Source organism: Vulpes vulpes, chromosome 2, assembly GCF_048418805.1.
Source record: "Vulpes vulpes isolate BD-2025 chromosome 2, VulVul3, whole genome shotgun sequence".
Taxonomy (NCBI): domain Eukaryota; kingdom Metazoa; phylum Chordata; class Mammalia; order Carnivora; family Canidae; genus Vulpes; species Vulpes vulpes.
Genome location: NC_132781.1, coordinates 163,173,995 through 163,200,868, shown reverse-complemented (window position 1 = coordinate 163,200,868; position 26,874 = coordinate 163,173,995). Strand labels below are relative to the sequence as shown.

At 40.4% G+C, this 26,874-nt stretch overlaps 1 protein-coding gene across 8 annotated transcripts in view; it reads left to right on the top strand.

Annotated features, from left to right (window-relative positions):
* Window positions 1–26,874, top strand: part of PRDM2 (PR/SET domain 2) — a 119,907-nt gene that overhangs the window by 8,713 nt on the left and 84,320 nt on the right. For 4 of the 8 annotated variants that reach the window (XM_072751151.1, XM_072751147.1, XM_072751153.1 and 1 more), the window contains exons 2-3: window positions 24,020–24,134; window positions 25,534–25,637. In XM_072751151.1, the coding sequence (XP_072607252.1) occupies window positions 25,629–25,637 (9 nt within the window). In that variant the 5' untranslated portion in view covers window positions 24,020–24,134; window positions 25,534–25,628. Of the gene's footprint in view, window positions 1–6,471; window positions 6,546–17,599; window positions 17,729–24,019; window positions 24,135–25,533; window positions 25,638–26,874 lie in introns of those variants that run through there. The other 4 variants (XM_072751148.1, XM_072751149.1, XM_072751152.1 and 1 more) reach the window with 2 other exon arrangements.

The window sequence follows — 26,874 nt, the reverse complement described above, 5'->3', positions numbered from 1 at the left end:
TTCTGAACAACAGACTTTCTGTTTTTCCCCTCCATTGTGTGGAAACTGTTGTCAGGATCAGATTCTCCCACCTGGAGTAAATTCACTGGTCTGTGCTTCCTTATTTAGGATTGTGTCAGGACACCACGTTCCAAGAATTTGGAGAATCAGACCTTAGGATATTTGTTCCTGGTGTTCTGGGCCTCACTGGGGGAAACTGATGTATTGAAATTGGAGAAATGATGGGTTTATTCACGAGCATTCTATTCGTTGTGTCTCCTCACTTACTTCGCAGATAGGGAAATTCCTCTGTGTGATATACTCTGTTCTACAATTGCCTTTTTTGCCTTGGGTAGAACTTGTTCTACATGGGGAAAGACTTGAATATCCGGTTTTGAGAAGCAAGAGTTCACACCCTCCGAATCTTTGCTGTATTCTCAGTCTCTTTCTCTGTACACACACATGCGTGCACACAAACTTTATTCTTAAGATGATAAATGCACAGGGTTTGATTTTTTTCATTTCCATTTATTTAATTTGGTAACATAATTTGCCTTTTAAGAGAGGACTTGGGGTGTATTTTTTAGTGCGAAATTAGATGTTCTAGATGGTTATTCTTGTGAAATTGTGTTTGTTATTTTAGAAAAAAAATGAATGATTTTGTGTTTAGCAAACTCTGGGGTAGATTCTGTATTTATGAGTTACATGTTTTTGCTTAATCCAAGTAAGTGCTAAGTGTTTTTATTATTCATATCTAGAGTTCATAGATTGCGTAATTTGGTGATTCCATTCTTCTGGTAGGAATTATGAATGGTAGTTTTTATTTTATTTAATTTATTTATTTTAAAAAATATTTTATTTATTCATGAAACACACACACACACACACACACACACACACACATACACACACACACACAGTCAGAGACCCAGGCAGAGGGAGAAGCAGGCTCCCTGTGGGGAGCCCGATGTGGGACTCGATCCCAGGACCACGAGATGCCCTGAACTGAAGGCAGATGCTCAACCCCACTGAGCCACCTGGGCATCCCAAATAGTAGTTTTTAATAACAAAATACGCTAGCTGTGTTTGGGAGTTAATAAAAACTGCTCTTGAGAAGTTGGCATAGTTTAGATATTTTTACTATTTTTCTAGGAGTTTCTGGATTGCAAGAATCTTTTGGTTAGCATTGTTAAACACTGTAAATCTACTCTGCTAAACGCTTAATTATCTCTGCTGTTTGCTATAAAGATTAATTTACCATGAAAGATGTACTTTAAGCTATGATTAGTATTAATTTACCTTGAAAGATGTACTTTAAGCTGTGATTAGTTTTAGAATATTTATCTTAGGTAGGCTATAAACTTTCTAAAGCCTCTTTCACAAATTATTATTTTTTAACTTTTCTTTGCATCTAGTCCATGTTTTTTAGTGCATTAATGATTTTTTTTATATTTTAATATACCATACTAGGTCTCTTAATTCCAGTGACTCTGAATGTTGCAAATTTAATTATTTTTCAAATAATTCCAAAAGAGTTAAATTGACCCAAAAGAATACTTGCAAAATAGTGACTTATAGGTGAATATACAAATCAAATCAAATAATTATCTTCCTACTTCTCTGCCTTCCTTCCAGATTTAAACTACTCCTAAAGAATCTATTGCTTTTACTTTGCCTCTCATGTAGTTTTAGAGATTTTACAAGTCTACAAAGGGCAAATGTTACAGTTTAACCTGTTAAGGTATTGCATTCCTGTTACCTCCTGTCTTTGTTTAGTTTAATCTGCCTTATTTTAGAGGATGAGTGACAATGAGATGCCAGGGACTCCTAGGCTCTTCTGACCCAAGGACTGGAATGTCCGGTGTGTCTCTCCTTTTTCTGGTCTCTGGCTCTCCATGTCAGGAGATAGTAGCCTAACAGTTGTTAGGTTGTTTTGACACTTTAAGGAACCAGTATTGAAATAAAGACCCCAATAATTGTTGTTGTATTGATACTAATCATATATAATCAAATCAATTTTATTTTAATTTTTAAAAAGATTTTATTTATTTATTCATGAGAGAGAGAGAGAGAGAGAGAGAGGCAGATACACAGGCAGAGGGAGAAGCAGGCTCCATGCAGGGAGCCCGATGTGGGACTCTATCCTGGGACTCCAGGATCACACCCTGAGCTGAAGGCAGGTGCTAAACCGCTGAGCCACCCAGGAATCCCCCTCAAATCAATTTTATGATATTATTAAATATTTGTAAGGATGATTTGTCCTAGGATTTGGAAGCAATATCTTGAGAAGTTAAGTACATGTATATTATTAAAGCCATGGATTTGTAAAATCAGGACCATGCTCTTACTTTTCTAAGAATGTATGCTATTAGCAAAGTATAGTTGGTGATAAAAATTCACATGCTCTAAATTTGTATATCTGCCTAAGTATTTTATCTGATAGATGTCAGCAAGCTGGAATGGAAGGGATATGTAGAAATATTCAAGGTGGTTTGGTCAGGTATAGAAACTGAAAAAAGATATCCAGGGTAGGATAAGTCTTAGCTTCTGAAAATTTTAAGATTTTCAGTATTGACTGTTAGAAAACCAGAGGCACTTAACTGTTTAGCATTTTTTCCCTTTAATATGATAGAATTATTGAGTTTCAGTGATTGGTATGGAAAGATTCCTCTCTGCCCCCACACTAATAGGATTGTTAGTTCAGGTTCTTACATATGATAAAAGTGATCTTAGTTAAGTGGGTATGTGAAAACGGCACTGCTGAGGTCAACACTGAATATGAGAATATGTAGGATTGCCAGGCGGCTCTCACAGGGGTTTTGCACTGCTGGAGGAACCTTAAGGAAGTTACTTCAGCAGCAGCTTGTAGAGTCTATAGTTGTTTTAAAATATATTATCATATTACAGCTAGTTACATGATTATTATAATTCAGGGTTCTCAGCTGGGAGGTTATTTGGGAAGACCTGTAGGTATTTTTGATTTTCGAGATGATCAGAAGCACTGTTGGCATTTGATGGTGCAGAGCAGAGTTAAATGGCCCCTCCTAGAAGGGACAGACAAGGAGTAGTTGCCCAGTCCAAAATGCAGTGGTCTTCTGTTGAGAGACACTGCCAGAGTCTCAGTTCTTGTGTTTAACATCCCTTGTTTTTAGGTATAGTTTAGTAAAGGATTTAATTTTTAAAGTATTTGAGAAGTCATTTTTGGATTTGCAGTGCTTTTGACTCTGTAAAATATTTTTGATATATAATTTGACAATGTTGTGAGTCAAGGGGAGCGAAAAAAAATGAGTCTGGTTTTTGGCAATTGGGATTAGAAGTGATTGGAGAGGAGAGCCCAAGCATATGTGTTTGTAGCGAACTCTGGGGGGAAAAAGATGTTAAGACCCTTTTCTCTGGAAAGAAATGATGAGTGCATTCCTGTTAGGACAAAGAGGGAACAGACAATGCAGAAAGTCAGATTATTAATCATTTAACAACCTGAATTATATTGCAACTTTTTATTAAGAAAAAGTGAGATTGAGATAACAAATGAAAGACTAAGATGTTCTAAGTACTTTAATATTTGAGTTCTTTGGGATTAGAGGCCAGATGCCATGGTATCTCAGTGGTTTGAATCATGCCTGTGAGCCTGTAACTACAAAAGGGGAGGAAGGAAAGGAGGAAAAGTGTGAAGTGAAGGGAAAAAAGCAATGACAAGCAGATGGGAGGAAGGAGTCAGCATCTCCTTTGATGAAAGAAAATGGCAGCTCCATCCTTCTGTGTCCTTGGGATAAAAATCTTGGTGTCCTCCCTGACTTCCTCTTCTTTCATACCTAACAGCTACTCTGGCAGCAAATCTCGGGGGCTCTGTTTTTAAAATATATCTGGGATCTGAGTACTTCTCGTACCTCTTTATATGGGCCAAGCCGCCGCTGCCATCTCTTGCGTAGATGGGGGCAGGAGCCTCCTGAGAGGTTGGCTTGCCCCCGCCCTGCTCCCTTGTGGTCTCTTAAACCTAAGGCACATCAGGTGTGCCACCTTGAGCCTCCCAGTGACTTCCCATCCCTTGATGGAAAAGCTCTAGCCGTTCTGGTGGACAGTGCTTACTTACCTTGCAAAACTCGTACTTTATCTGCCTCCCCACCCACCCCCATTCCCACCTTACACCCCACACCTTTCTGAATCACTTCCTACACTTTCCGTTTCATTCACTGTGCCCTTGTCACCGTCCTTGCCCTTCCTCAAACACCCAGGCATACTGCCGAAGGGAGTTTCTTACTTCCTTCTGATGCTCCTTCCTCATACCTTCCTGGCCCACAGGTCTAGTTTTTATGCAGTTGGCCTTTTCTCATGGAGGCCTTCTCTGACCAGACTGTTGGAGTCACAGGCAGAGAGATAGAGACTGTAATTCCTATCTCCCTCTCCCTACCACCTCTTTATTTTTCCCGAAAGCACTTTTGTTATCTGACCTCCTGCACATTTTACTAATTTATTGCCATCTGTTCCCCTAGAGGGCAGAGATTGTTCTGCTTACTGTTGAAAACAGTGGTTGACACATCGTAGGTGTTAAGGGGAGGCAGGAGTAAACAGTTGGTGAAATATGGTTAAGAAGCAATGGCAGAAACCCATTATGAGAGTGGTGGAGTTATCCTGACCTCCTTGAACTCAACTTCTTACTTGAGGATGCTAGTACTTACCTCTGAAAATCAACTGGCTAACTTAAGTGAATGTAGCACAGTGTCTGCTGGTCTTAGAAGCAGCTTCATAGGTGATAGTTGCAATGATGGTACCAGTGATCCTCATGGGAAGGAGAAGACGACAAACCGATGGAAATGGTAAAGCATCATAGCTCTTGCCAAAGATCTTTCATGACAGCATTTGCGTTTTCCTGCAGAATTTTTGTTCTGTTCCTTAAAGAGAACTCCCGGTGGCCAATGTTAGTAAATCCATCCGTAAAAGCTTAGTAAGAGGGCAAGTGAAACCACTGACATTTTATTCACTTCTGAGTTGCAAATTGTCCATCACGGTCCTCCTAGTGGACTGTATGACATTCAGTAGGCATTGATGATAGAGGGAGCAGAGGGGCACACCCCTCAGGCCACTAACCTCATCACTGTGTGACACCCAAATCCACAGTTGAACCTCATAATAATGATTTCAAATCTAGAAAAGCATGGATTCTGCTCAATAGGAGATGTATACTAAGGAAAGACATATTAAATATATATGAGAAAGATGTTCAATATTAAAATTTAAAGGAATGGACTTAATGGGCTAACCTCCAGTTGTCTGAAATCATATTCACCGAGTATTTCCTTACTGAGAGTTTATATTGGTTTCACTAGCCCTGAGCTCTCTAACTAAAGATGCAAGTTTCAGAATACATTTCCCTGTGCCAAGTGTGAATAAAAACTAGTTCAGGTGCCCAGGTCCTGACTTAAATATAGTGCCTCTGATTGTTAAAGGTGATCAGGTGAGTGTGGGGGGAAAGCCCCAACCATCCTTGTTAATGAAGTGGGGCAAAATGTTAAAGCACTATGTTTATGATAGCCGGCAGGCAGTATATTCTAGGATGAAGGGTGTCGTGAAGCCACACGTTCCTTGGTTTATTAGCAACTAGAACGTAAAGTTCTACAATGTGAGTAGAGTCTTGTGGATCTAGGAAAGAAGGATAATTTATTAAAGCAAGTTCATGAAGAAATAGGAGACCTGTTCCTGACGGTATGTGTGTGTATGTCTACCTGCTGGAAGCAGTTAGCATGTCGCCGTGGAAGTGCTACTTAAAGTGGAGCGGCTTCCATTTATTGTGAATGACTTCCAGTGACTCTTAGGTTGTGCACGACAGCAAGGACCATCTTCACTCATTTAGAAATAAATGTCATATGCATGGACAAGAAATGATTTTGTCATATCATTTCAGTGTACTATGAATATACTGAATAAAAATTTTAAGGGAATTACTGCAGTTCTTTTCAAACAGCTTTTATTAAAACATTTTGCCTTTTACTACAAGGGTTTTGTTTTGTTCCTCAAAGAGAACTCCCCGTGGAAATGTTAGCAAATCTACTTTCCTACTTCAGGAACTTGAAAAACTAAATAATGTAAAGGGTCTAATTGTGTTTGCATTCAACACAGTATTGATATAAGTGAAAGAAGGACATTTATTTACATTGCATAATAAATTACTCAGCAGTGCTTTGTGTTTCTATTAACAGAGCTAATCTGTTTCTTCTTATAAATGATGTAATTTCACAGCAAAAATTTGATGTCATTCTAATGAGTCTGCTTTCAATTGTAGAGTACAATGAAGGCCTAGTAAAGATTAGTAAGAAATCTATTTTATTGTAGATAATAAATCTGCGAAGTAAGCTCTCAGCATAGATTGAAGTTGATCTGGCATGGAGTTGCTTTATGAATAGCCCTTTGAGCAAACTCTACAGTTCTGTATGTGGTTTTAAATCACTGTAAATTTGTAGGCAGGTACATATTACAATTGTCTGTTTTTCTTTTTAGGGCTCATGTAATCAAAGAAGTTTCTTTGTTGTGTGTATCTTTTCAGAACACAACAGGAATTGAAAATGAATCAGGTGAGTTTAAAAATAAGAATTTATACAAATACATTACCTAGATGCTAGACCAGTTCTTGGTTTTTAAAAGATCAAAACACACACATTCATTTCTCCCAGATTTTCTTTCCATTTCTTAGTACCATTAACTGGTTCATTGCTTTCATAGTGTGCATTTGTTTGTGGAGTGGCGTGTGCTCTGTTGTGGCGTGGGTTGACATTTCCGTGGAACCCTGCACTAGGGACTGGTTCTTTGAGGCCGTAGTTCAGACTTTCTGTTTCTACCTTTCCCCTGCCACACTGTAGTGTTAATTTTTTTGTTTTTGTTTTGAAGCTTATTAAGCTTTCATTTTTAATAGTTTTTTAAAAATAATTTTTATTTAGTAAATTATCCATTGGTTGTAAAGGGAAGATTGAAATTTATTTTTAGAGACTAAAATTTCCTTGAAAAAACCTGTGGATAGAATAAAAACAAGAAGGCAGACATTAAAATATAAGATGTATTTCTCCTTATAGGAGGGTGTGGGACTACCTAGGAATTAAACAATTCTGCTGTGGAGATTTCTGTAGCCTCAGTGGTGTTCTGATAAGTAAAACCAGTTATGTGGCCTAAATGTATTCTAAACTAGGATTCTTATTTTCTAGTCTTAATATCATTTTACTTGTAGTTACAGAAAATCATGGGTGTTAGAAACACTCTTTTGAGATCGTCATAAACACATTTAAAAAATGCAAAAAAACCTTAGAAATGTGAAGTCTAATTTGTAGTGCTTAGCTTAAAACTATTGGACTTGAAAACATTTGGTATCCCTCATTATCTGAAATTGTGGACACCTTTTTATCACTTATAGGTGCTTCTAACTGTAGTCCCAGTTTTCTTAGGGTGGCTATTTAATAAGTTCAGTTCCGTGTTGCACGGAGAGATGTGAAATTTTTGGAATGGATTCTTTTGATTTCTTTTCATTATTTTGCTGTATCAAAAATACGTTTATTTTAATGCGGAGGACCATACATCATAAAAAATGAATCTGGCGAACACATGGGGCACATGGTTTCTATTATTTTACAACTTGCAGATTTACTGACATGCTTTTGAAGCCAAATTATTTTTGAAATAGTGAGATGGAGGAGGGGAAAAGAGAATAGAGTGGATTTTTGTAGTCCTTGTTCATCAACGTTATGTGCATATATATGTGATTTCACTTATTTTTTTGTCTTAAGACTGATTCCATATAAATGTGAACCTGGTCATCCAAAGGAACTTGATTTTCTCTAGAAATCTGTTGTTAGAAGAGCCTTGATTCTGGATTAGAATGATTGTGAATGCTTCCAGAGTGGAATCCAAATATTGACGTTACTTTTGGGGCATCACTGTTCAGCAGTCAGTTATTTCAGGTGGCTACAACTTTATACCCTTAGGCTTAAATGAGGCTTTAATTCTTACGCTGTATTCAGCTACTAATATTTTATTTCTAACGTCTTTTGACCTGTTTGACACCTCACACTTTCACTTTATGGTCCCTTTTATATCAAGTGACCTTGTGTTTAGAGAAAGTCCATATGCCATTCAAAAGAGTTGTGGCAATAACCTTTTCTTTTTTTGGCTCTTTTACAATTTCATTTTGTTTTTGACAAGTTTTAATATCAGATCTGCAGAGGACTGCCTTTGATGCCAAATGCCAAATATCAGTGGAAAAGTGTCCTCTTATGTTTCTAATGGTTAGCACATTTCTGATTTGGATGTAATTTAAGTGGTCTGGTAGTAATGAAACTTTTATTTGGATTATAAAAATTGTCCACTTTTTATGAGTAAAATTTTCAGCATCTTTAGTTATATTTTCCTTATCTGAGGGATTTTAGTTGCATGATGTTTAGACCTGATTATTATGTCACGGCATAAAAATCTATGAGTGTTTTTCAACAACTGTCTCAGTAATTCTTTAAAGTTAAGAATTGTTTCAGGACATTTTATGTTTTTCCTTCTTATATTTATTCTTCCCATTTTTAGCCAGTGAAAATGAGCAGTCAGTGCTTGAGAAACATGAAAGTGACTACGCAAAAATTTAGATATTGAAAAAGTTTTAACTTGAACCAGATTGATTTTTTTTTTAAGTTTATTTATTTAAGCAATCGCTATACCCAGTGTGGGGCTTGAACTCATGACTCTGAGATCATGACCTGAGCTGAGCCCAAGAGTCAGACACATATCTGACTGAGCCACCCAGACCACCCCTGAACCAGATTGATTTTTAATTAAAATCTTAATGGGGATTGTAGGGTCAGATGAATTCTCTCTAGGGACTGAGCAGCCTTGGTTAGATGAATTTTAGCAGTCAGATCTATCCCTTACAGCATGGTCTGGACAGCACAATACCATTCATTCATATGTGTCTGCTGCTTGAGGTTTAGGGACCGAAGGATCCCCAGAGTGAGCAGACCATATTATTTGCAGATGGGTTCTTTAGAGGAAACAGTGGACTTGGAAGACTCACGGTACTTTAGGAGCTGACTATTGAAGCAGTGTTCTGGACTGTTCAGTCTTACCATGATGTGTGCTCTTGGAGTGGTAGCTCCCCAGGCTTTCTCTCTCACTCTAGCCCTGGGCTGCACAGAGCCTCTGGATCCACATGTTCTTTGTCCTTCTTTTCCTTCCCGTTCTCTGCTCAACACTTATCCCTTTTCTTACCTTTCCAGCTTGGAAGCCTTGGAACTCTGCTTGCTTTGCCTCTGAGCCTTTGTTCCTTCCAGCCTAGTCCTGGCCTGGTTGGCAGGCAAGTGGAGAGCCACTCTACTCCCCCACTTCATTCTCTTATTTTCTTTTCTCTTCATTGTAAATCATGCATACACTTTACTTGCTTCATATCCCAATATTTAACTTTGAAGATGTTCTAGTATTTTCCTCCTTTTCCGCCCTAGATTTACTTCGAGAATCTACAACTTTGCAAATGACTTTCTCATTGAATAAAGAGTTTAGAGTGCTTTACTTTATAGAATATCAGTGGTGAGGAAAGTTCCACAATTTGAATATGCTCATAGTAGTTTAAGATAGATATGCTGGAGTTTACTACCACCTCCTCTCTACTGAGTGCTTAAGCAACATGCCAGGCACCCATTATTTTCTCACTCATTTAGTCTTCGCAACCATTCTGTCAAGTGTATGTATTACATCCGTTTTATGGATGAAGGCATGAAGGCCCAGAGAGGTGGCCATGGCTTGCCTGTGGCCACTCAAACAGTAAGTGATAGCACTCTGATTCACACTGTCACTCGTCAGATTCCAAAGCTCAGGTCCTTGGTCACCATGCTATACTGATGTATCAGTCAGGATAAGCTGTGTTACACTGTGCTAACAAACAAGCAGCTCCAAAGTGTCGGGGGCTTAACGTGGCGTCCTTTCATTTCTTGTTCTTGCTACGTGTCCTGTGTGGATCTGCTGTTGTGGTTGCTCAAGAACCAGAGATGATGAAGGTTTTGTCTCAATATACATCACTTCTATTCACATTTAATTAGCCAGAGTTAGTCATGTGGCCACATCTGACTAGGGGCTGGATGGGATGGGGGTGGGGGCCAGTGCCATCCCTGTCAGGTACCTGGGAGGAGAGGAGAACTGTAATATTTTGGGTAAAGCTTCAGTGATTCCCCCCAGGTTTATTGAGGTATAATTGACATGGTACATTGTGTAAATTTCAGCCCTAATGAGGTAATAAAACTGCTTTGATTTCTGATTTATTGAATCCTAGTTTTTTTTTTTTTAAGGATCTTCGCGTAACTTAAGTTGTTCCTGATTCTATCAACATAGTAGCTTATGATTGCAGCATATCTACATCCTGATCAATGATCTTTAGTATTGCCAGTAGCCTGTAGCAAAATAGTTTAGCAACTCAACCTTCCAGACTTTTAAAAAGTTTTATGTGGTGAAATAATAAAAGAAGCTTTTAATCACTGGATGCTACAGATCCAACTCTTATAATTGGGAGAAGCCACCCATAGTTGCAGTATCTTGCTGCTATAAATTTAAATGAAATACCAGTAAAACTTGCTTATTTTTGTATGTTTAAAAATAAAACCATTGGTATATATTGCCTATCTCAGATGGTACGTTCTGGATGTACATTCGTTCACTCATTCATCTTGCGTAGACTGTACCCCAGCATGTTGTGGATTCTGCAGTGAGCTAGACAGGCACGGGCGCTGCTCTGCAGCTTACCTAGTCAGAGAGAGATCGTTGAGAAGTGGAAGATGAGACAATTTCAGGTAGTGAAGAATGCCGTGCAGACCGTGAAACCCAGTAGTGTAGTAAAGGATGATGAACGAAGGTAGGAGGAGGTTCTTTGGGTTCCACGGTCAGGGAAGGCTGTTCTGAAGAGATGTCTAACAACTAAAACGGACACTCAAGTGATCGCCAAGAACCAGATACACAAAGATCCAGGGAAAGAAAATTCTTGATAGAGTTAGCCAGTAGTGAGTGCAAAGGCAGGAGGTGGGAATGAGCTTGCTGGTTCAAGGACACAGAACAGGTGGGGGTGGTGGTGGTGGTGCTGGAGCTTGGCAAGCATCATGGGCTCTGGGACAAGGTGAAGTTGGGGAGAGGCAGGGGTCAGATTCATAAAGCCTTAATGGCCATCGAAAGTTTTATTTTATTCTAAGTGTAGTGGAAAGGCACTAGACAGTGATATGATCTGTTTTCTATTTTTTTAGAGTATCACCTTTATCTTTATTGGGCAAGAGGATAGTAATATGTTTGTTCATTATTGAGATTAACACCATATTTGAGGATAGTTTCTTCAGTTGGACAATTTAATGGGCCTGCCGCTTTTTGAAGGAGGGCACTTTTTAATGTATTTCAGAACTATTGACTACTATTGTTTTCCAGAGACGGTGTGAAGGTTTTCTTGTTCTGTGTCCCCATCTCTTTATTGTTATTGCAGTCATACTGATTCCTTAAACAAACACAATTTAATGCTGTTTCAATAAACTGTAGCTTGTTTCATCCCCTCCCTCCATTGTTTGCTCCCAGAATAGTAGCTAAGAGTCTTGTTTGCAAGTTTAAACAAAGAAGAGTTGTTCATAGAATTTAAAGTATTAGCACTCTGCTTCTCAGATGTCTTTTGCTGGTGACAACAATTAACTGTGGTGATTATCATTAGTCTGTGGCAGAATAATATGTATCTTAGCGTGAATATGCTGTGACATATGCTCAGTGCAAAGCGATGTACAGCCACTGCTGGTTCTCTCCAGTGTTTTGATTAAATTGAATATTTAAGAAACTAGGTGCTTTAATTAAATTGACTAAAACAGATACATTTATGGTTGTTTCCTGTGTGGAGTATGTAAAAAGAGTTGCTGCTATAAATTTAAATGAAATACCAGTAAAACTTGCTTATTTTTGTATGTTTAAAAATAAAACCATTGGTATATATTGCCTATCTCAGATGGTACGTTCAGCCTCATGTAACAGCAGCCAATGCCAGTGTCCTGCTACATGACTCTCTGTAGTGGAGTTACCTTCTCCATTCCAGTGGTATCTGTCTGGAGGGGGAGGTAGGGAATGGGGCAGGCTGGTTCTAAGGCTACCGTGTGTCTGGAGCAGAGCACATGAGGGAGGAAGGAGTGGTCAGAGAGGTGTGGGCTCAGCTCTGTGGTCATTGTAAAGATCAGGTAGACTTTACCTGGGGAGATGGGAAACCTTTGGAGGGTTTTGAGCAGAGGAATGCTTGAGTTGGGTCAGAAAAAAGCCTCAAAAGAAAAAAAAAATTTTCTCGGCATCATTGTTTTTATCCTTTGTTTTCTGGGACCATCAAAGTTTCATTTGGACATGGTTTAAAGAGGAGAGTGTAAAAGTCATTTACTTATTTTATTTTAAAGATTTTATTTATTTATTTATTTATTTATTTATTTATTTATTTGAGAGAGGAGAGAGTGAGCGGAAGAGAGAGGGAGAGAGAATCTGAAGCAAACTCCACACTAAGTACAGAGCCTGATGTGGGGCTCGATCCCATGACTGCAAGATCATGATTTGAGTTGAAACCAAGAGTTGGACGGTTGGTTAACCAAATGAGCCACCCAGGTGCCCCTATTTTACTTTAGAAACTTCTTTGAGGTATAATATTTGTGCATTAAAATGTACTCATTTGAAGTGTATCAGTCTTCAGGTTGATAAATACCTACATCCAGTGCTCTCAAGATGTAGGATACTCCTTCCACTGCCCCGAAAGTTCTTTCTAGCTGCTCTGCAGTTAGTGTCCCCCCGCCCCCTCAGCCCCTGCCCAGGCAAGCACTGATTGACTTTCTGTCCCTGTAGATTGTGTTTTCCTGTTCTGGAATTTCACACGAGTGGAATCATTAGCACTTGTCTTTTGTGTTTGTCTCCTTTTTGAGCAGCATCGTGTTTTTGAAATTCATCCATGTTGTTGTAGGTATCAATAATTTATTCCTTTCACAGAGGACATTTTATGGGAGACAGTCTGACCATCCAGATAAATTTGCTTATAATTGTATTTCTAAAGATTTGGCGAAACCGTGAATGACTCTCTTTCATTTTAGGTTATCTTCCCCACTTTTTTCCTAATCCTAGATATTGCCAAATATGGTATAAAAATTGAAAGTACTTTTAATTGAAATACGAAACCATGTTTTAGCATATTATTAATATGGCATTACAGTTTTAAAAGATTTTGTTTATTTTACAGAGAAGAAGGAGGGAGCACAAGCAGGTTCAGGTTGATAAGTACCTACATCCAGTGCCAGGTTGATAAACACCACATCCCAGTGGGGAGTGGCAGGCAGAGGGAGAGGGAGAAATAGACTCCCTGCTAAGCAAGGAGCCTGATGTGGAGCTCAATCCCAGGACCCTGAGATCGTGACCTGAGCCAAAGGCAGACTCTTAACTGACTGAATCACCCAGGCACCCCTAGAATTGCATTTTTATAAGTAATTATAAATGCAAATTTGATTTTTCAGACTTTTTAGAGAGAGACTTCCAAGTAAGGTGATTCCTATGTGTTAGGACTTAAACCTCAATTAATGAATGTATAGTTCAGAAAATTAACATGTTTAATAATGGTGGCACTTAAGTTTCATTCTGAATCATGTATTCTATGAGATAAATTAGCAATTTTTTTATGAGATCTGGGGCCTTGTCTTTCTGAATGAAAATACATTATTTCTGAAGTTTGAAAAAGAGTTAGTAATGTGGATAACATTTCCTCCTATAACTGTGGCAAGAAGGCTTATAGTTTTTGTTATTAATGCTTTGGTAGAGAAAAAGGTTGTAGGATTGTTTAGCTCTTCCTCCCCTTTGCTGTCTGGTGACTCACATTCCACCTCAGTCCTGGCTTGCCACTCCAGCTGTGTGACCTTGGGCAAGTCACTTGATGCTTTAGTATTTGCTCTTTTACCTGTTAAATAGAGATAGTAGTGGTGGCTACCATATATGGTTGTGGTCAAGAGTAAATGAGTTAATAAACATAAAGGCCAGCGCCTGGCAAATAAGAAACACTGTGCAAGTGTTGTCGTTATCATCATTATTTTTAGCTGGTAACCAAGTGTGGATTCTGCTCTATAACATACTTTCTAAGCACTGTCAGTGCTTTAGTTTAGACCAAGGCATTGCTTGTTTGGATTATCACGGAAACCCCCTCATTATCTGCTTTGCTGACCATCTCTTTCCCCATGGGACCATTCTCTGCAGGCCTTGAGTTCTGTATTTATACTACATAATCCTGACCATATAGGAAGTCAGGAAGTCAGGAAGGTGGGCAGTTAACCAGGAGTTGTTTGGAATGTCTTCATGGATGAACTGGGATTTGAACTTGACCTGGGAAGGATGTAGAAGATCTTGACTGGTCAGAAGAATTGAGGGCAAGAAGGATCAGTGTGGTCTGGGAGCCCTGTCAGCTAAAAGCCTGACTTGTTGAAAGACCCTAAGGAGAAGGAGGACCTCCAAAGCGAAGGGCCTGTAGGGACCAGGGAGGAACTTTAAGAGTAAAATTGGGATTTTTCTGTGATTTCTTCCAATAGAATTCTAGTTTTTTTTTTAAAGCCATGGATAGACCAGACAAACTCCATGTGACCTGAAAACCTGTGGCTCCAAAGTTTGCCACCTTGGTGAAAGTAAAGTGGTTTGAGGTTTGGCAGCCGAGTCTCAACCGTGGCAGACTCACTAGGAGGCAGCATAACCTTCCTTCTGGACCAGGGGAAGGGGTATGGCCAGTTAGAAGAGCTCTCAGGACCTAATTTACTTTGCTTCTCTTGAACCTTGAAGGACTCTAAAACCAGTAGAGTAACTACTGGGTTTTATTTAGAATGTTTTTAAAAAGAGTTCTGAGGCAGTTGCTTTATAGGATGATTGATCAAGAAGGCAGAGGGTTTAGGGAAGTTGAATATAGAAGAGGCTGGAAACCAGAAAACCTTCCCATCACATCATGTCAGTCCCCTGCCCAAGACCCTCTAGCAGTGTCCCACCACTCCCCAGATGCACTCCAGTCTCTCCCCAGGCCTTCACGGTTCTGTAGGTTCTGGTGGCAGCCGCCTTGACTTTCTCCCACTCTGACGCGGCCACAGTGTGTCATTTTGTTCCTAAACATGCCAAGCCTTTGTTTCCTTGGGGTATTCCCCCGAAATGCTCAGTCCTTAGCACATGGCCATTGCCATCTTTCAAGTCCAAGTGTCTGTGTGTGTGATCTTCTCTAAGATGTCCCCGCAGCTACCCCCCTTTTTAAATTATTTTATTTTATTATTTTTATTTTATTTTTTAAAGATTTTATTTATTCATTCATGATAGCCAGAGAGAGAGAGAGAGAGAGAGAGAGAGAGAGAGAGAGGCAGAGACACAGGCAGAGGGAGAAGCAGGCTCCATGCAGGGAGCCTGATGTGGGACTTGATCCCAGGACTCCAGGATCATGCCCTGGGCCAAAGGCAGGTGCTGAACTGCTGAGCCACCCAGGGATCCCCAGATAGCTCTATTTTTAACTCTTTGAGGAACCTCCACACAGTTTTCCAGAGTGGCTGCACCAGTTCATATTCCCACCAACAGTGCAAAAGGGTTCCCCTTTCTCCACATCCTCTCCAACATTTGTTGTTTTCCAGTCTTGTTCATTTTCCCCATTCTCATGGGAGTGAGGTGGGATCTCATTGTGGTTTTGATGTGTATTTTCCTGATGGCAAATGATGCAGAGCATTTTCTCATGTGCTTGTTGGCCACGTGTATGTCTTCCTCTGTGAAATATCTGTTCATGCCTTTTGCCCATTTCATGATTGGATTGTTTGTTTCTTTGCTGTTGAGTTGAATAAGTTCTCTATAGATCTTGGATACTAGCCCTTTATCTGATAGGTCATTTACAAATCTCTTCTCCCATTCTGTAGGTCGTCTTTGAGTTCTGTTGACTGTTTTTTTGCTGTGTAGAAGCTTTTTATATTGATCAAGTCCCAATAATTCATTTTTGCTTTTGTTTCTCTTGCCTTCATGGATGTACCTTGCAAGAAGTTACTGTGGCTGAGTTCAAAAAGGGTGTTGCCTGTGTTCTCCTCTAGGATTTTGATGGATTCTTGACTCACATTTAGATCTTTCATCCATTTTGAGTTTATCTTTGTTTCTGGGGTAAGAGAATGGTCTAGTTTCATTCTTCTGCATGTGGCTGTCCAATCTTCCCAGCACCATTTATTGAAGAGACTTTTTTTCCACTGGATAGTCTTTCCTGCCTTGTCGAATATTAGTTGACTATAGAATTGAGGGTCCACTTCTGGGTTCTCTATTCTGTTCCGTTGATCTATGTGTCTGTTTTTGTGCCAGTACCTCACTGTCTTGATGATCACAGCTTTGTAGAACAACCTGAAATCTGACATTGTGATGCCCCCAGCTCTGGTTTTCTTTTTCAATATTCCCCTGGCTATTCGGGGTCTTTTCTGATTCCACACAAATCGTAAGATGATTTGTTCCAACTCTCTGAAGAAAGTCCATGGTATTGTGATAGGGATTGCATTAAATGTGTAAATTGCCCTGGGTAGCATAGACATTTTCACAATATTAATTCTTCCAATCCATGAGCATGGAATATTTTTCCATCTCTTTGTGTCTTCCTCAATTTCTTTCAGAAGTGTTCTGTGGTTTTTAGGGTATAGATCCTTTACCTCTTTGGTTAGGTTTATTCCTAGGTATCTTATGCTTTTGGGTCCAATTGTAAATGGGATTGACTCCTTAATTTCTCTTTCTTCAGTCTCATTGTTAGTGTATAGAAATGCCACTGACTTCTGGGCATTGATTTTGTATCCTGCCACGCTACCAAATTGCTGTATGAGTTCTAGCAATCTTGGGGTGGAGGCTTTTGGGTTTTCTACGTACAGTATCATGTCATCTGCAAGAGGGAGAGTTTGACTTCTTTGCCAATTTGAATGCCTTTTATTTCTTATTGTCGCCTGATGGCTGAGGCGAGCACTTCCAGTACTATGTTGAATAGCAGTGGTGAGAATGGACATCCCTGTTGTGTTCCTGATCTTAGGGGAAAGGTTCCCAGTGTTTCCCCATCCCTCAGCTACTCCTTACTCGGACCTTGTCTACTCCTTATCTGTCCCACTCTTGATTTCATCGGATTCCAAGGGGACACCCTGTCAGGTGGGCAGAACCTGCCTTGTCTTCAGGGCTGCGCTCTCAGGTAGCACAGAGCTAGCCCATGGGGCACTCACTGGACATTTGTGGGATGAGAGGAGATAGCTGTGGTATTTCAGGTTGGAAGGATGATGGTGGTGGCGGGAATTAAAGAAAGGGATCCGATACAACCTACTGCAGGTTTAGCAGCCGTGTTTGACTGTTGACCTCTACCCCTCCCTTGAACCTTTTCCCTAGCTTTTCTGACACCATGTTCTTGGAACCCCTTCTGCCTCTGTGACATTGCTCCTGGCCTATCTTCCTTCCATTCTTGGTGGCATCCTGAGGGCTCTGTCCTCGCTTGTGCCTCGTTCTCTGATCTCATCCACTCTGCTGGACTCCATTGCCAGTTGAGTCTATACCCTCTTATAACCGTCTCTGCACCCAGACTTCATGGCACTTGACTGCCGGATACATGTGTGTTTGTTTGCAGCAACCACTGCTCCGAGCGAGGCATCCTGTGTCAGGCACCGGGTTCGGTGACGAGTGAAATAGAACCTGCCCCCTGTGTCTGCAGCCTAAACTTGCCTCTGGTGGGGAGACCCTTAAACAGGCCGACCAAGTAAGTGCTCACAAAGTACGAAGTGCCCCAAGAAGTGGCCTATGTGCTCTTATGGAGTCTTGAGGGAAATCCTGCTTGGTAGGACAGTGGAGACAGGCTTCCTTAGGGCAGGGCGGGAGGCCTAGGGCATGAATGCAAAGTGGTACCCTTATGGCTCTTGCCTGTGTGTGTGTGTGTGTGTGGGGGTCCCCGCTCCCCCTTAGTGGTGCTTTGAGTCAAGGGTGGGATCTGTCTTCTGCTTTTCTCTCCCACCTGTGCAGGAGCTCTGAACAGTAAGTTGTTGCCTTTTATTGTCTTTGAAGCTGCTTATCCCAGTTTGTTCTCATCTATTTTGCTTATTCTCCTTTAGTGATTCACAGTGAAACCCTTAACATGAACCCCCCCACCCCATGTGCCTGTAGGGAGCAGCCCCTCCCGTTGTAGTCAAGAAGTAAGGGAGGTAGGACTCAAATGTGCAGTCCAGGCCCTCCATCCTCACTCTCCTCTTTGGTTCCTATCCTCTCTCCAGTTGGTCTCTCAGATCTCTCTTGTTCTCTGCTTCTCAGGCCTGAGGTGGGAGGTGCAGGAGGAGCAGAGGTGGTCTGTTTAGTGCAGTAGTCCTCAAGCTTTTTGCCTATGTGGATTAGATCTCTGGGTATTTACCATGTTAGAAATTGAAACACTTTTTTTTTTTTTTTAAAGCTTAATTTGGGGCTTGAACTCAAAGACCTGGAGATTAAGAGTCTCATGCTCTACTGAGTGAGCCAGCCAGGCCTCCTTGAAACAAAAATTTTAATTGGAAGTATAGAGTCACAGGAAGTTGCAAAAGTACAGAGAGTCCTTGTTACCCAGTGGTAACATCTTACTGTATTACAGTATCAGAACCAGGAAATAGACCTAGTTCAGGAGTAAGACTACAAGCTTTATTCATAGATCAGAAAATTTTAAAATACAAATTAGAAAATTTTAAAACTTGAGATCAGAAGCTACTTATCCCAGCCATCACACATCCATTAGCCAGTGGAATTGATGACATCATCACTTGCCATAACCCCTGGAATACTCCCCTCTACTCACCTGAGAGTGAAAAAGGCAAGTAACATCTTAGTATGATTGTAAAAGTAGCCCTGACCTGTGGGCCCCCGACAGGTGGCCCTGGATGATCGTGAGAGACCCCACTGGCTTTGTGGTTGGAATATGTACTCTGGAGTCCATCTGGATTTTATCTTGGCTCTACTGCTTTAAAACCACATGGCTTGGGATAGGTACTTGACAGGACAGCTCTGTGGCAACATATTTGAGAATCCAGACCCTGAAGCCTGACTGTCTGAGTTTGAATCCTAGCTCTGCCACTCGCTACCTGCGACTGTGGGCAAGTTTCAGTTTCATCTGGAAAGTGAAAGCACCGCCACTGGAATGGTGGTGCAAAGATTAAATGAGATGAGGTATAAAAAGAGCTGGGAAGAGTTTCTGAGTTGTGTCCTGAGTATCCATCAACGTTAGCTGTGATTGTTGTGAAGTAATAAAGGAAAAATGGTCAGCCCAGAGCTTGGCGCAGAGGAAGGAGTAAAGGTCCTTCTCCTGAAGCTCCCCTGCCATCCAGCATGAGGAGGTCATCATGGGCCAAAGGGAAGGTATTTGGTAGTAGGGAAAGGAAACAACAGTTCCTCTAAAAGAGCTTTGTGATGAGGGGGCCTGGATCAGCTCTGTTAACCATCATATCTTCACCGCGCAGCGCAGTGCCATCCTGGAACAGGTTCTCAGGAAGTGTAAGTTATCAAATGGTAGACTGAAAGAATGAAGGAGAACTGCTCCTGGCCATGAGCTGAGGAGGGGAGGGGATGCTGACTTTCTCTGAGTTTGAGTTAGGAAGTTGGAGACCTTGATTTAATGAGATCAACTGATAGTTAATAACTGAGTAACTTACTGAATTAGCTTAAGTTTAATGCATTGAATTTAACATATACTGCTTGAGCTCAGCTCACTGATACATGTTTGGAGGCTATACTACACTAAGTGAAATAACCAGTTCTTAGGTTTCCTGTTACATAATAGGAAAGTAGAGAAGTCCTTGTAACGTCCTCTGTGCTCATCATGTGATTCAAGTCAGAAACCCTTGAAACGGGAACGTGCCTTTATTCTGGGGCAGCCAGGATAGGGTGGTGGGGGGTCTGTAGGCCACTCCAGAGAAAGGAGCAGCCAAGGTTCCTTCCTGGAGCTTGTAGTTTGGCCTCTACTCCTGATAGTCTCTGCAGTTCAGTGGGTGATCATTTCTCCTAAGGTACCACCCCTGCCTGCCTCTGCCGCTTCAGCTCTAGCTGCTTTTCCCTCACCTTCTCTGCTCCTGACACATTGGTCTTTTTGCCTGTCTGTTCTCTGAGCATACCAAGCTTGCTGGATTACCAGCATCCTTGCTGATTACCTTTCTGGGCATGTTTGCCCCCTGTACGGTCACACGGTGCCCTTCCCACTTCTGGGGAGGTCTTCTTGAAGTGCTTCTGTCCAAAAAGCACGCTACCCATCTCTGTCACCGTGTCCTTTCTTGTGCTTGGTTTTTCCTCAAGCATCAGTAAGTACTAGGCGGTGTATATCCTTGCTTGATTTTACCTGTCTTCCTCGCTAGAGTGACACATTGTTAAGGCAAATGAGATGCTTAACATGTTGCCTGGCTCAATAGAAGGGATTCAGGAACTGGGTAGATGCCGCACTTTCTTTTAGAAAATTAATCTGGGAAATACTCTGAGGATCAAATTGTGATCTTTAGTGTAAGAACCAGGATGACCTTGTTTAGAGTATTATATTGTATCTAATGCCTTAAGGATATCACACACACACACACACACACACACACACACATATGTATATAAAAATGAGATCCCAGTTTATAAGTATGTAGGGGAGAGAAATTGTTTTTAAATATTCTTTTGTTCCAAAGGTTTACTTGTAAATTGGCTACTTAGAATTGAGAACATATATCACATTTTCTAAAAAAGAATTCTTCTCTTGACTCAGAAATATACCTACCTCAAATTCAAGAAATTCAGGCACACAGAGAAAATGCTTTCTGATTGGTAACTCTGTTATTTTATTTATTTCTAGCCCTCCTTTTCCCCCCAAAAAAGGTTCAGTTCTGTTTATAAGAATTATTAACTCATTCAAGTATTCAAGTGACAACAAACATGTCACGTCTACTGCTAAGCATTGGGAATGCAACACTGAGTAAGATAGACACCATCTGTCTTCATTTCGTTTATCAGGGGAGCTACATTAAACCCATAATTATACAAATAATTACTTAAAATTGTGGTAAGGGCTATGAAGGAAAAATAGGGAAAGGGAGAGGCAATTTCCAGCCAGAGCCTTGCAGCTGGGAAGGGGAGAGGAAGTTCCTAGAGTTGGCCAGGGTTGGCTTGCTGTGTTTGGGGTCCTTGAATTTAGTTGAGTCTTGTTGTGTGAAAGATACTAAAATAAACAAAAAAAGTTTCCTCCCCTAGTTAAATGAGCCCAAATTTAAAAACATGGACTCACTGAAAGGCAGGTAAATAAATGCATAGGAATTTGTCTTATCTTTTTTCCTGTGGGAGCTCTATTGAGGTGTTTTATATTTACATGTGTAGCAACATGTTAACATACATGATCTTCGTATTACACTAAGTTAGAAATTTCCTATGGGAATGACCATTCCTCCCTTAGGAGCCATTTCCTGCTGACCCTTCCATGGAAGTTTGAAAGTTTTAGGGCACAGGTTCTCAAATTATATTCCAGCAGAATCTTCTTTTCTTTTTTTTTCCTGCTTTATTGAGGTATAATTGACAGATTGTAAGATATTTAAAGTATACATTGTGGTATTTTGAGATCTGTTAACCATCTAGTTAATTAACACATCCATCTCTCTCATATTTACCTTTTTCCTTTTTTTTTTTTTTTTTTTTTGGTGAGAACATTGAAGTTCTACTCTCTTTGCAAATTTCAGTCCTGTAATACAGTGCTATCAACTATAGTTAGCCATGTTTTACATTAGGTCCTCCGACCGTATCCAGGAGAATCTTAACTGGAAATAGCACAGTGGTTATGAACTTGGGCTCAGGATCAGACAGAGGTTCAAATCCTGGCCTTAGGCAACTTAGACCACTTTCCTAAGCCTCAGTTTCTTCCACTCTGTGTATTTTGGGGATGAGAGTTGGGGGAGAAAGTGGAGGTGGGGATGGAAGAAGCAGTGTCGGTCCTTGTCCCTTGAGCTGTTTGGAGTAAATGCCGTCATGCATAGAAGACTGTTAGTGCAGCACTTTGCACTGAGGCCCCCAGGAGTTTCTCAGGAAATATCAGCTTGTTAGTATTATTGTCATAGTGCCTGGAAGTATCAGTTAGAGTAGCTGGCACACTGTCTTTTCCAAGTTCTTGGGGAGGTTAAATTGTGTCAAATCCTTTTGAATGTTAGGTCAGGGTCCCACCTGAGAAGAAGAGGAAAACTCTCACTCTGCTAAATAGGCATGTGCTGATAGGACTTGGAGCTTTGGCTGAGACTCTTCTTAATTTTGCTTAATTTATCAGTATTAAAAATAATTATTATGTAGCCTAGGATACTGACGACTAATTTCACACCTTTTCCTCCATTGGAAAAAAAAATTATGCTTCCAAGATAACTTAATCAATTAAACATTTAAAAATGGGGGTACTATATTTAAAAGTGAGAAGTTTGTGTCCTAAATTTATTCACATTTTAGCTAATTAAAAATACCATAAGGGGCAACCTCGGGTGGCTCAGCGGTTTAGCGCCGCCTTTCGCCCAGGGTGTGATCCTGAAGCCTCGGGATCGAGTCCCAGGTCGGGCTCCCTGCATGGAGCCTGCTTCTCCCTCTGCCTGTGTCTCTGCCTCTCTCTCTCTCATGAATCAATAAATAAAATCTTTAAAAAAAATACCATAAGGCCCGTTTTCTGGAGCAGTTTTGATATTCCCATGTTTTGCAAGGCATTTAACTTGTGTTTGGTGATATTGTCAGGACCAAGCTGTAGATCCAGATCCAGCAGGATCAAAGCATTTGTGCTTCTGAAGTGTCCACACTGTCAGCTTTGCCTTGTTGGAGAAATGACTCTCAGGCTGTAGATACCCACTTGTGTGCATTCCAACTCAGAGCAGACCAGAGTACACCTTCATAATGAATTGCTCATTGCTGTGGGATTTATTTCTCTTGAAGCAGCCTATTGATACTTTAAAAAAAAAAAAATCGACATATTGGGAGCACACAAATTTGGATGATATTCTCATCTTTGCACAAAACATTCTTAAAAGCTGTAAGAGCTTCATTGTGGAAAAATTAAGCTCTTTAGGTTGGAGTTTGCTTTTTGCCTACTTTGGCTTCTTTGAAAGTCCTTGAGAAATGTTTCCCTTGGAGTGAAAAAAAAAAAAACAAAAACAAACCTAGACTATAGAACCCATCATTCTTACTGGTGGTGTGATATGCACTGGTTCTTTGGGGCCCATGGGGTAGCAGTTAAAAGACATTTGGTTTTCCTTGATTGAATGTTATGCATTGAATGTTACTTGTTTGAATGTTGTTTTTAAAATAACAGTTTTGTTTTACCAGTTGGCTCAGATTTCCCCTTTCTGTTCCCTTATATTCATACTTAATAGTAATCTTATTTCTTAAGATTAAAGTTAATTTTGGTTGGTAATTGTATAATATTCTCTATCTCTTAAGACTGTGATATTCTGGTGACTTTGTTAATTTAGTGACTTGATATAAGTGGGAAATTACTGTTTCCTGGAAAGGTCACATTTCCATTGAGGGCCCAGAAAAAGTTGTAGTGTTCCTGTTGGAATATTCAAGGGGGTTATTGTTGCTGGAGGGATGAAAGCATAGATGAGGTGGGGTCTGGCTGGCTGGCAGGTCCTTTATAGTGTGTGCCGAAAGTATTCTTTAAAGTAGAGAGTGTTGATTTTTATTTTTTAAATGTTCTAAAATGCTGATGGTAGCCTTTGATTTAAAAGTAAGGTGTTTACTTTCAGATTCTGTGGGAGTAAAAACATTATGGTGCCAGATATTTACATATTTTGAAAATGACTACAGGTGGTTGGAACAAAATAGATTGACACAGACATGCTTGAAGGTTGCAGTAGTTTCCTTTAGAGACTCACCAGCAGCCATCAGAGAGAGCAGCTCCTGAAATGCTCCCAGCATGGTCCCCTTGCTCTGGCTTGCCAGCTTCAGATTTCAGTTACATTTTTGCATATTTGCTTATTGGACCAGAAAAGAAAAAAGCTGACTGGGTTTGCTTCCCTCCGCTCTGATCCTTCTGTTTCTTGACTTGCAGAACACTGAGCCTGTTGCAGCTGCTGAGAGCCTGGCTGAGGTACCTGAACATGTGCTCCGAGGACTTCCGGAGGAAGTGAGGCTTTTCCCATCTGCTGTTGACAAGACTCGGATTGGTGAGGACCAGGGTCACAGAGGGTGGAGGGGGCTGGGGGGAGAACCGCCTGTATCCAGGCATCCTTTGAGAGCATTTAAGGTAGGTAGCTCATCATAAAAGAAACAGATTTACATTTAGACTTAGAGGATTATGTGGTGTCGCTGCCTTCTCCAGTCAAGAATCCAGGGTGGACATAGATTATAAAACTAAGCCAGAAATATCCACACACCCATCTACCATCCTTTGTGACTTAGCCAAGTGTTCCCTCCCACTGTTCCTTGGGCCTTTTCTTTCTACTGAGTGTATTTGTTCCTTCCTCTCTGATTCCAGTGGAACTTGAATGTATGTTATTATATTTGATTTCATTATTTTGTATTTGTTTTCACATCTGCCCTTTTCATTGATTGTGAGTGCCATTGTTTCTTGCCTGTCTTTATGTCTGCAGTACCTGACACATGATGGACTTCAGTAAGTACTTACATTGTATCATTCACACGAAAGTGGTAGGTTGTATAGCTCCACTAACTGATTGTTAGCTCTGTTATCAAATTGGATTTGTATACCTACAGAAAAGTGAAATTTGAGCCTCCTATCTGGGCACGACTGGCTAGGCCTCTACCTTCCTTCTGTGCATTCTCTGAGAGCAGATGAGGGAACTTGTCCAGAGGGCTGTCGTCAGTGAGTGTCACCTCTTCGGTGCTGGTTGCTTTGACTCCAGGGCTGTCTTCTGCCATTTTGCCTGAAGCTTCTTCAGCCTGTCTGCCTGCCTTCTGGTCCATGCACAGAACACACCAGGAATATGACGGAGTAGCGGCAGGTGTAGCTCTGGGCTGTTTGAAGCTCAGCAAAGTGAGTTGTTACAGCAGCTAAGTTTTCAGGAGACTTAGCTGGAGATGGCAGAGGAAAGTGTGTTCCATTTTGAGCAAACAAACTTCAAAAATATTTATCCATAAAACAGCATTCCAAGCCTTTCTAAAAGCAATTCATGTGCAGTAGAGACTATGAAATCTACAGAAGAGTAGAAAGGAGTCTAAATAATTATTTCTAGTTTCATTCCTTTCTCATGGTTTTTTTCCCCTTAGTTGTTGTGATTGTGGTGTTCTGTTCTCCAGGTATTTGTGATTGGACCGTCTGAGCAATTTTACTTGTTAAAAATAGAAACAAATATAAAACATTCTTTCCTACTTCTCAAACAATGTAGGTTCTCTACAGGCTATTTGGGAAATACAGAAGAATATAAAGAAGAAAAAGAAAAATCTTTGTGGAAGACTTAATTTCATTTGACTTCACTTGCTCTCCATTGATTTAACATTATCTTGTTAGCCTTCTAACTATTTTGTGAAACAGAATTGACTGTAATACTTCAGTTTTTAAAATAACCACAATAACATGATAAAAATATTTGTTTCATTTTCTAGGTGTCTGGGCCACTAAACCAATTTTAAAAGGCAAAAAGTTTGGGCCATTTGTTGGTGATAAGAAAAAAAGATCTCAGGTTAAGAATAATGTGTACATGTGGGAGGTAAGAAAGAATTCTGGTTCTTTACCAGTGTTCTGTACGTCTTCTCGGAAATCATTCTATTCTCTCAGGATTTGACATTTTGAAGTTAAAAAGTCATCTTAATGTTCTTTAAAATCAAGAATATATATATTTTAAAGACCTCTATTTTCGGGAGAGAGTGCATGAGTCGGGGAAGGACAGAGGGAGTGGGGAGGGGAAGAAGGAGAGGGAGAAGGGAAGCAGATTCCCCACTGAGCTGGGGGCTGACTGGGGCTCTGTCCCACCACCCTGAGATCATGACCTGAGCTAAAACCAAGAATTGGATGTTCCACTCACTGAGCCACCTAGGCATCCCTCAAGAATATTTTTATTAAAGAGAAAATGTGTTTCTTTGGACACAGAGTGCTGTTCACATTTGTATTTTGAAGCTGCTTGTCTGTCTTCAACAATAAATGTCAAATCCACTTTTTCTATTACCTGTTCAGGGTGTTTTACATTACAGTGGAGACTTTGGTCTGTTACATTGCAGGCTTCCAGATAGATAACATAAAAGACTTCCGAGGTAGCCACAAATAAAACAGTGTTAGGGTCTTCTCTGTGTTTTAGAAAATAATCTCTGGTTGCTGGAATATTCAGAGTTGGATATATTTAGCACATGGCACATTTATATAGCTCTTTGGATTTCTCACAGGGCTTTAATTTTGTTTATTTCATGTTCTCACAATGGTCCTAGAGTACCATGCAGAGCATTAGCATATTGCTCACAGAGGTGAAGCTGTCAAGAATGTGGTAAAGTGTTCCTCTTATGTTGAGAGTGGTATTGATGCAGAACCAGAACCCATGTCAGCTGCCTGACAGTGAGGCATTTAAAAATGTTTCATTGGATTGGCTGGCCTCAAATCAAGCCTTTGGCTTTGTGACTCTCTGGGTTCTTAACCTGTGGGCCCCAAAGCTCTCAATTTAAAAATGGGGTTAATAAAAAAATACCTTATTAAGATAACCATGAAGATAAAGTAGATTGTTACTGTTTCCTGGAAAGTTGCATGCAAATTCAGCATTTATGTGGAATTTAGTTCGGATCAGGTGCTCTGGGGAAGCTCTTCACATTCTGATAGGATCTCAGTTGGTGTGACTCTTTATCAAAACAAGTGAAGTTTTTCAGTGGTTAGAAAAGCATTTCTATCAGATGGTCTTATATTGACTCACAGCTGTTTTACACGTAAACATCCAGAGGCCTAAAAATAAAATATGCCTAGGA